Source organism: Trachinotus anak, unplaced genomic scaffold (assembly GCF_046630095.1).
Source record: "Trachinotus anak isolate AG129_WGS33_773 ecotype Australia unplaced genomic scaffold, CSIRO_AGI_Tana_v1 ptg000004l, whole genome shotgun sequence".
In the NCBI taxonomy this organism is placed as follows: domain Eukaryota; kingdom Metazoa; phylum Chordata; class Actinopteri; order Carangiformes; family Carangidae; genus Trachinotus; species Trachinotus anak.
Window position 1 is genome coordinate 13,323,350 of NW_027273855.1, and position 10,717 is coordinate 13,334,066.

The 10,717-nt window shown below is 39.8% G+C and overlaps 1 protein-coding gene across 1 annotated transcript in view; it reads left to right on the forward strand.

Moving 5' to 3' along the window:
• dip2ba (disco-interacting protein 2 homolog Ba) overlaps nt 1-8,896 on the forward strand; it is a 42,848-nt gene extending 33,952 nt beyond the window's left edge. Inside the window, exons 26-38 of the mRNA XM_071476092.1 lie at nt 209-332; nt 471-592; nt 1,261-1,372; nt 1,931-2,040; nt 2,429-2,559; nt 2,657-2,825; nt 3,384-3,554; nt 3,722-3,783; nt 3,921-3,978; nt 4,106-4,180; nt 4,411-4,585; nt 4,682-4,805; nt 4,953-8,896. Of these exons, the coding sequence (XP_071332193.1) occupies nt 209-332; nt 471-592; nt 1,261-1,372; nt 1,931-2,040; nt 2,429-2,559; nt 2,657-2,825; nt 3,384-3,554; nt 3,722-3,783; nt 3,921-3,978; nt 4,106-4,180; nt 4,411-4,585; nt 4,682-4,805; nt 4,953-5,205 (1,686 nt within the window). The 3' untranslated portion in view covers nt 5,206-8,896. The remainder of the gene's footprint in view (nt 1-208; nt 333-470; nt 593-1,260; nt 1,373-1,930; nt 2,041-2,428; nt 2,560-2,656; nt 2,826-3,383; nt 3,555-3,721; nt 3,784-3,920; nt 3,979-4,105; nt 4,181-4,410; nt 4,586-4,681; nt 4,806-4,952) is intronic.
• Nucleotides 8,897-10,717: the final 1,821 nt, after the last annotated feature.

Below are 10,717 nucleotides of genomic sequence, written 5' to 3' on the forward strand. Positions count from 1 at the left end.
GATTAAACACACACACACACACACACACACACACACACATATGGACACATATGTAAATTGGTTAATAGTAATACTCGATGCATCAAAGAAATATACTGACACAAACGATGCATAATTGTGTTTTACCTTGGAAATGGTGCCGTGGTACCAGTGATGATCCATTTTGTTGGTTGCACGTTCAGCTGAACTTCCTCTGTTTTTGCTGTAGGGGGTGGCAGTGTGCACAGCCACCTGTGCTCAGCTGCACAAGAGAGCAGAGAAAATTACAGCTACCTTAATGGAGAGAGGAGGCCTCAATACAGGAGACAATGTGGTGCTGCTTTATCCCCCAGGTAAACATACACATACACCCCCACCCCATCATTATAGATGGACATCTTTACTTATTTTTCCATTTAATATACGTTGGAGAGACACCACTGCTTGTAATTTTAGTTCATGAGGTTCCTGTGTGTCTCTGACCTCTGCAGGTATTGACCTGATAGCTGCCTTCTATGGTTGTCTCTATGCGGGGGTCATCCCTGTGACAGTGAGGCCACCTCACCCACAGAACCTGGCTGCTACTCTCCCCACTGTCCGAATGATCATCGACGTGAGTACACAGCACCTGGACTGGGTCATTAAAATCAAGTATTTGATAAATAGTGTTTTCTGTTAGAAAATGTTTTATTTATTTATTTATTTTTATTTTAAACATTACCAGAGAATATTAGAATAATTGTCTTTTTGTGATGTTGTTGAACTGACTTTCTAAAGAAACAACTTCTCATTCATTACATATTCAAACATATTTTAGTTTTCACTGAACAATAAAGTATCTATCAAAAAAAAACAATTGTCCAGATTAGTTTTTTACCAGAACATTAAAACATAGCTGTAATTTGCCAATATTAGATCACTCTCAAGCACCAAAACATGTATCTCATAGCTCAAAAGGAATATGAACCTTACTTATACTTTTCATGCACCACTTCAGAGAGCTGTTACAAATATTGAAGTGCCCTCAAGCAAGTAACTGAATCCTATGACGCAGACTCCTAAGACTCAGTGAAGTACTTCTGCTGCTGACCCCCATAACTGATTTCCCTGGAGGGAAGCCAATACGATTGAATTTTACCTCAGGGATCAATTAAGTGTAACAATAATTAAATGCCTTTTATCTGAGTATCGCCTCAAATGGAGGATTTTCACTCGATTTTACTGTTAAAGCTTGGTCTTTTGTGTATGGTAGTGAACTTCTGTGTTTGCTGTGTGTCACAGGTGAGCAAAGCAGCCTGCATCCTCACCACTCAGCCTCTCATGAGGATCCTCAGGTCCAGGGAGGCGGCTGCCAGCGTCAACGTCAAGACGTGGCCCACGATCATTGATACAGGTGCTGGACTGTTGAGATCATCATGTTGGGGCATGATGGGAAGCAGCTGGACACAGTTGCTACAACCATGACATTTTGTACTTTACTGCGTTTATGACACATCTCTGTGTGCACACAGATTTAGCACAAAAACTCGAGACTGAAAAAATGTGTTCCACTTTTGGCCACAAGAGGTCCTGTTTGCTCTTTGCCTATCTTTGAAGATGTTGGGGGAACCCACAGCAGAATAAAAGCTGCTTTCTAGTCATAAATATGTTCAGCAAACATTCAATCGTTTCTTAAAATAATAGTGCAATTCCTGAGGGTTGCACATGAACAGAAAGGTACTGCATATTATACAGGTGGGATGGGTTAAAAATAAATGTATAGCTTTTTCAAAGTACAGGGAAATGGCACATTTACATTGACAATTATACCATCATCCCACACTGAACAGTTATCAGGTGGCGGCACATTCCTGATGGCAAACAGTAACACTAACAGTAAAACAGTGAAAGTGTGTGATTTATTTTGTCCAGTGAGAAAATAACGAGAATCCTTTTCCCTCTCGTCTCCCAGATGATCTCCCCAGAAAGCGGCCCCCGCACATCTATAAACCCCCCACAGCTGAGATGCTGGCCTACCTGGACTTCAGTGTGTCCACCACAGGCATGTTGACTGGAGTCAAGGTAAATTACTCTCACAAATCATGCATATCACACATCACATGAAGCAAATCAGTTTGAATCTCTTTAGCCAGATGGACTCTATGAGGCTGCTTTTACGATAATTTGCTGAAGGGTGAAAGTTTCTCTGTGCTCACCTTCAGTCTGAAGTTTAGACCATGACTTTGTGACAGTTCAAGTACTTTGGAAGTCAGTCCTGGTTCAAAATGCAATTTGCACACATGTGATGTGGAAATTTGAAGCCTCCAGTTCACATACACTGAGAATGGACTTTAAAGGGACATTTTATATCTAGTAAATAAACTTTGTTGTACACTTAAATTATCATTACTTCAGTTAAATTGCTCTTACTGTGTAGGTTTGACGACAATTTCTATACATTTCTCTCCAGATGTCTCATGCTGCGGTCAGTACTCTGTGCCGCTCCATTAAGCTACAGTGTGAGCTCTACTCCTCACGCCAAATAGCCATCTGTCTGGACCCATACTGTGGCCTGGGCTTTGTCCTGTGGTGCCTCTCCAGGTAACACACACGCACACACAGACTCAATGTCATATTTCATGTATTTTTAACCTGTAATTGTGGCAGTGTTGCTATATTGAATGTGTTTTTGCTCTAGCGTTTACTCAGGTCACCAGTCCATCCTTATCCCTCCCCTGGAGCTGGAGAGCTCGCTGCCTGTGTGGCTGAGCACGCTCAGTCAGTACAAGATCAGAGACACCTTCTGCTCCTACTCTGTCATGGAGCTCTGCACCAAAGGCCTGGGCACCCAGACAGAGATGCTGAAGGTCAGAATCACAAACACACACACACACACACACACACACACACACACACACACACACACACACAATCTACCACATGTGGTTCCTCTTTAAAAGGACTGCTCTGTCATTTCTGTCATCACTTTAATAACAAAACGGTGATAAATTCGTTTCTCACAGGAATCCTTTCTGCTGCGAAGGTGACTAATGAAAGCCTGTCCAATAATCCTAAAATGATTTTGTTTTGAAAGGTGTAATGAGAACAATGGAATTAGGCTATAATCATTCAAACAGAGCAAATAAACAAATAACTATCCATGTTTGCAAACCTGTATGTAACATACAAGTGTATGAAATGACACTGGTGTAGTGTCAGAAGTTAAAATTCATAGTACTGAATGAAATTGGAAGTGTTTACAGCATATGGAAGTTTACACGTCTCAGTTTCTCATCTTATTCTGTTGGTACTTTAGAGCACTTTGGATAAAAAAGTCCACCAATGCTGAGTGCATGTTTATGTCCAGCTCCATCTCCACTTCTCTGTTAAAAGTGTGAATAACCTTTCGCCGTGCATGTCTCCAGGCGCGGGGTCTGAATCTGTCGTGCGTGCGGAGCTGTGTGGTGATAGCAGAGGAGCGGCCTCGTCTCGCTCTCACGCAGTCCTTCTCCAAGATCTTCAAAGACCTCGGCTTGTCGCCGCGTGCTGTCAGCACAGCCTTTGGCTCAAGGGTCAACCTGGCCATCTGCCTGCAGGTTGGTTCATACAGATACACACTGCATTGTCTTTAAGACAATGTCTTAATTCAGATCAGTGTTTGATGCTGTTTTGTTGTATTAATTTAAAAACTTTAATCCAGACAGAAAATGCTTCAGGTTCAGTCCCGTTTTTCTGGTGTTTATTTTCCTCTCTGTGTCCTCAGGGCACTGCTGGACCAGACCCCTCCACAGTCTATGTTGACATGAAGTCACTGCGTCATGACAGGTAAGACTGGAGACCCTTATAACTAGTATAGAGGCAGCTACGGTCATCACTTGATGCTACATGGTGACAACAAACACGCTGGCTCGGTTGGATCAAACAGAATGATTGACAGGCTCTCTTTTGTCCGTGTCCCTCAGGGTGAGGCTAGTGGAGCGAGGAGCGCCACAGAGTCTTCCACTCATGGAGTCAGGCACTGTAAGTATTGATTATTGACCAGCAAAACTCATTTGTGTGCTGGTCACAGTGGCCACAGACCCAGAGAGGTAATAGAAGTGGTTGTGTTATCCCTAAAGCTAAAGCTCTTCTTATATTCTCCTCTAAGATCCTGCCGGGAGTGAGGGTCATCATAGTCAACCCAGAGACCAGAGGCCCGCTGGGAGATTCACATCTTGGGGAGGTGAGTAGGCAGAGAGGATCATGGGTCAATGATATTTGATCATTTTCTCTTTCCTCTGCAGCATTTGGACTGGTTTCACTAGCACAGAGTTAAGTGAGCACAGCACACTAATCAATTCATTTGACTTTGTATTTTAACCACATGGTTTTCTCCAAAAAGGGAAATTGGTTAGCTGAGATTTAAGGGGTTCACAAATATAGAAATACTCCAGCCTTTCTGTCTTTGTTTAGATCTGGGTGAACAGTCCTCATAGCGCCAGCGGCTACTACACCATCTACGGGGAGGAGGGACTGCAGGCGGATCACTTCAACACCAGACTCAGCTTTGGAGAGCCCCACACACTGTGGGCCAGGACGGGATACCTGGGCTTCATCAAGAGGACTGAGCTCCTGGATGCAAGCGGAGGTGAGAGGACATTTGATAGAAGTTAACCTCATTCTGAGCCAAGTAGGAATTTCTGAATTACTTTCTAATCTAATCTGAAATACTTTTCTGTTACAGATCGTCACGATGCCTTGTTTGTGGTGGGCTCCCTTGACGAAACATTGGAGTTGAGGGGGTTGCGTTACCACCCCATCGACATCGAGACATCTGTGTCCAGAGCCCATCGCAGCATCGCAGAGAGGTGAGGTTCAATCTGTTAATGTACCGGCCATGTGCGTAACGTATAGTTGTCTTTGCACACTTTTCTATTTACCTAAAAAGAGTTTAGTGCTAGACATTAACACAGGAAATGTAACTGAATTCGCTCCATGCTCTACACACTCCTCAGCGCTGTGTTTACATGGACCAACCTGCTGGTGGTGGTGGCGGAACTGAGCGGCTCGGAGCAGGAGGCCTTGGACCTGGTGCCCCTCGTCACCAACGTGGTCCTGGAGGAGCACCACCTCATCGTTGGGGTGGTGGTCATCGTGGACCCCGGTGTGATCCCCATCAACTCCAGAGGAGAGAAGCAGAGGATGCACCTGCGAGACTCCTTCCTGGCAGACCAACTGGACCCCATCTACGTGGCCTACAACATGTGAACACCCTTCACCAACTGATGCAGAAAACTGAGCCAGGCTCTGAGGACAGACATGAGGGAGAAGGAATCGGGGTGTGTTCAGTAGCAACCCCGATATTAAACCTCAGACACACATTCAAAACACCAAACAATGTGGGAATGCGAGTACAGTACCAGTACTGTAATGAGAACGTGCTTCCCTCTCAGAAACTGTTCCTTCTTTGCTTCCACCTGCTCGACTGCTGCAGTCCAGGTTCACTCAGATTTTCTCTCCTCTGAATCGTAGACACATCTGTCAACTGGAGGAAATTTGATCTTCATCCTCTCTGTGCATCCCACTTCTCCCTCATAGCTCTAATTCATGTTTTTTATAAGACATTTTGAATTACATCCTTTCATCAAAGAAAGAAATCCTACCCTCCTCCATTCCTTGGTTTTTATCCTGAACCATTCATCCCTGTGTTTTTTTGTTTTTTTTTGTTTTTTTTTACCCCCTCCATTCTTGAAGGCAGGATGGTGCACTGGAACTGCTGAGAGGAGCTGGAACTTTGCCCCCCTTGCACTTTGAAGTCCTCGCACCTCTGAGTCCACTTCCTGTCTCACCTGCCTCAAGGGGACACCCCCCTCATGTCTGCTGCTGTCACGAGAGCTAATCCACAACAGTATTAAAAAGTGCCACCAGCAAGTGCAGCCCACAGGGGCAGTCCTGATATATTACCTTCCTACCAGGTGCACCGTGGCTTTCGCCTCCCATCACATACTGTATTTGCCTGCAGACATGCTGTCGGCATTCACACGTTACAAAGTGGAAAAATAAAAAAATACACTTGAGTTATCTGTTGGTGTGGGAAAAGAAAGACTCGCTTCATAAACGTACAAAGCTGGATAGTAAAGATGAAACAGATTCTTCATTTTCGCTGTAAGTAGGCCTTGGTCTGTTAGATAGTTCTCATGATTGTGATAGTACTAATACATTTTTTTTAAAAGCACCAATTTTCAGAAGAACAGTTGAAGCTATGCCTGGTGTTGAGCTGTGCATGCTGGTTTGGAAGTCGATCAATGTCTACATATGGTCCAGAAAACAAAAATCTAACAAGCCCAAGACTCTCGTGTTAGAATGAAATGCAAGTCAAAGCACATGCATCTGTTTCTCTGAAAAATAAATTCTTTACTGCAATCTCTGAAACACTTAGAGGGTCTTTCAATCTTCCAATCATCTGGATGAGTAAGTACTGTTCCTTAATGAAAAACATTTTTAACCCTTTTCCCGTTTTGTATGGAAATATTAAATACTGAAAAGAAACGTGAATATTTCTCAGTATAACTACAATTTAAAATTTTGATTCATGTACAAATTGAGGAAGGACATTGTCATTTGGCCACTGTCATTGTTTGGATGATGTGAGAGAAGTCTTTGAGGATTCTGGAAATATCTTCAGAACAGTGATAAATGTTGATAAATAACTAAATAATTTTTCTTTTTTAATATAGCCGGGTATTTATTTTTTGGAAAATCGGATGCTTAGCTCTGACACTTAAATGTAAGGAATCAGCAGATAGCCAAAATAAATAAATTAAAAAAATAGAAAAAATAAATTCAAGGTCAACTTACGGGCTTGTTCGAGGGCTTTCGACTTTTGATTGAAAGCTTCAGAAGAAGTGAGTAAGTAGACCTTGAGTTGAGATTTTTTTTTTTTTTTTTGTCAAGGGCTGGCAGAGTTTCACAGGATAACTCACTGTCTCCTGGCTTGAACTGAAGTGAGCTGCGAGCTTTCAGCCTGTGTGTAGTTTCCCATCTCAAAGCAAAGAGCATCTTTCGTTTAAAGTTGGCCTCACAGTCGATTTAGATAAACGTAGAATGTCAGAAGGCAACTTAGTGCCTTTGTATTGTGACATTTACGATGATAGACTGATGAACTTCTAAAAAAAAAAAAAAAAAAGAGATATCAAGAATGAAGACAGAACTTTGCCTTACAAAACCTGTGGAACTTCAGTACTTTTTTACATTGAATCCCTCATTTCTGGCTGCATGATTAGTGTACTTAAAGAACTGTTCCATCATTTTTCACATGTTGAATCAGACCCCAGTTTAGAATTCAAAACACATTCATATCATGTTTTTTTTTTTGTTTGTTTGTTTTTTTTTTTAAAGGAAGGGGGTGTCTTGTTCTTTTTAAGTTTGTGGTCATGCCTTTCTCATTTCATCATCACCATATAAACCAATTCTTTCTGAATGTCTCTAACACTGAAAAAAAAGAAGTTACATTAAGAATGAACAGCAATCAGTGAGCAACTCGTGATTTTAAAAATTGCAGAATCCTCCTTTAACAGAAAGAAGGAGGTCATAAATGAGGGTAAGGGTGTTGTCTGTATACTGTATTTTAGAGGTCAAATACTGTATTACTGGTGTTAATGTGTACATGGAAATGAACTTTGTCGATTTGAAAAAAAAAAAAAAACTTGACTGATCTTTCATACTTGACAGCATTTTTCTGCGTTGTTAATTTAATGGTATCACATTGCAAAAGAGAAAAAAAGGTTTCAGATTATTTTGGCAGGAACAATGTGCACTTTCCCAATATCATTTTGTGTGTGTGTGTGTGTGTGTGTGTGTGTACAAGAGGGAGTGTGTGTGTGTGTGTGTGTGTGTGTGTGTGCATGTGTTCAGTTTAACAGTGATATTTGGCTTTTCTGGTGCAACAAGGTTTGTCTCTTGTAAGAAAATGATCCCAGAATATTAAACAATTTTTTTTATTTCTTCTTTTTTTCTTTAAATGTCGCCTCCACTGTATTTTTAATTCTTTTCACCCCAAATTGGAATTTAATATATTTTATAGAGGTTTCATCAATATTTTCCTGATCTAATCTTTATTTTGAAACTGCACAACTTCTGCAAACAGCTGGTTTTATTTAGAAGCAGCTTGACACACAGTACAGCACATCAATAAACCACTTTTCATTCAGTGACGGACACTGACGACATGTATGCGAGCCAGTATCTGGGACAAGTTAGTTACTCATGAATAACAAACTGAAGCTTCTGAGCGACTGTGTGATAATTGCTTTGTTGCTACTGTTTCACTCCAACAAGTTTTAATAAAGTTTTATAATTTCATGTTGCCCTTCAAGCCTTTTCAATAGACATTGGTGCTATTCAATAAGGGAAAGTTGACAGACTTTAATCCTCCAATGTCATTACAAACAAGGTTTCTTCCTGGATGCCCTTTTTGTGTGAAAATAAGTCATTCTTTTTCCATGCCAACATCTTCAAAGTTTTCACTCACTGCTCAGTTCTGAAATTGTTGGTCATCACCAGTTTTCATCAGCTTTGAGATCTGATGAAAAATCTCAACAGGCAACTCCACGAGGACAATGCAAGTCGACTTTTTCCATCTGAATATTTATTTCAGTTTTCAAGTTGTCACGTTGTGAGCAACATTTCAAACCTCCAAAGTTCTTCTAAGCACAAAATGTAAATGTACATGTGAGGTAATGAAATTAGGATCTTTCACACAAAAGTCACAAATCTCAAGGGCCCACAATGTATACCTCAACGACTGTCTGTTCACTATGCATCGTCGAGCTGCAGCAAAGACATTCTGAACTAGTCAATGGTGCGATAACTTCTAACAACATGTCTTACTTGACAAAAACACTGTCACACTGTCATTGGATGTGTTTCACGTCAAATAAAGAAAAAATGCTTTGTCAGAGTTTCTTGTGCTTTTTCTTCTCGCACCTTCCTTCCACCAGGTGTCAGTCTTAAAAAATGAACTAGCTGCATTTATGATGCCGTCACAGCTCAGTGTCATCTACCTCCTATTTAGAAATACCTACAGATGTTTTCATCTTTATCTTTTACTAGAATTTCTCACTTCATTCATTATTTATTCAGGGGAGATTGACTAAATTAAGCACTTTTACAGCAATGCCCTGAAATCATATTCATATGTTAGAATGATGTATAATATATGGTGATTTTGTGTTTTAAGAAATAATGAAGATATTTCTTTAATAACACTAAAAGGTATCTTACTACCTGGTTGACAGGTTCTTAACTCATACTAAAAGCATTAAAAGGACCTTACTAGTGAATTTTGTATGTTTTATTTGACCTGTTTTACAGTTTGAAACACAAACACTTTACATCACAACTGTATGTTCAAATGTTTAAGAATGTTTTTTTTTTTTTTTTTAGGCATCCATTCATTTTTATTAATGCAGATTTGGTGCACTGCTTCCTTTCCTTTCCCCTGCAGTGGTGATGGGACAATAACAAAAAATCACAATAGACTTTCTGAAGTTTTTCATGTAATTTTCATGCTGTACGGAATAAATGTGAAGCATGTCTGCATGGAACAGTGGTAAAAACATATGAAAATCTAAAATTATACAGCATGCATTTAAAAAAGGTAATGGTCCCTTAATAAGGTCCCTTAATAACATGATACCACTTTCTTGTGAAACCTCCATTATAAAGGGTTTATAAATAGTAAGTTTTCTCTTACCAAGTTGTGAAAAATCCCTTTGGCTGATATTCTTTCTTTTTTGGTAATAATACAAATATAAATGTTAGTAATGCATTAAGAAATGCTCATGAGTTTCTCATTTTCCAATCCGCCCTCCAACCTCCAGCTGCAAATGTTGTTAAATTGTTGATGAATGGATTTTGGTCCAGATGCTCTGAAAACCTTTCCAGAAAAATGAAGGGCACTGGAGGGCTCTTTCTCTTGTTTCTAAAAAAACAAATGTAATGCTTCTTTCACAGCAATGTTAATGTTGATCTAATAATGGCTTTTACCTGATCTATAAAGCATGAGTAAATTATTTATTAACTACCGATAAATCCATTTGTTACAACGTATAAGCCTTTTAAAAATGTGCCTCAATAGAAAGTGGTACCAATGATACCGCACATAAATATATGTGGATGTTTTTAATGTAATACTGGTCAGTTTTGGTTGTTGGTGAAAATATAATCCATTTACAGTGAACATGCTGTTTCCTGAACACAGGTTAGAGGTTTGTGAATTATTATTCTACCACAATAAAATATAAACATAGAATAATTACTCACCACTTTAGCTCCAAAACACAACATGAGTATTGTAATTAACATGTTACGTTTGTTATTTTAGTGGGAAATTACTTTTTTTTTTTAATTCCCATTCTTCTTTCCCTCTTTTCTCATTTGAGTTGAGCTTCTGTGGCTCTTACAAATAATAATAAAAAGCAATATGATCTTAAAACATTATAGAAATCTATTTAAAGAAACATATTTCAATCATCTTTTTTTATTCCCTTTTATCCACAAGGCTTTATTTAGTCACTTGACATATTTGTTATATTTACAGTGCTGTGCAAAAGTTTTAGGAGGTAAACTGAGGATGCTTTAAAAATAATGCCATGAATAGGTGTTAATTATCAGTTATCATCAAAGTGCAATTCACCTGACTACACTTATGCACAAGGTACTTGGCAGGTTAAGTTGTTCCCAGCATCTTGGAGAACTTGCCGTGGGCTATGATGAATGA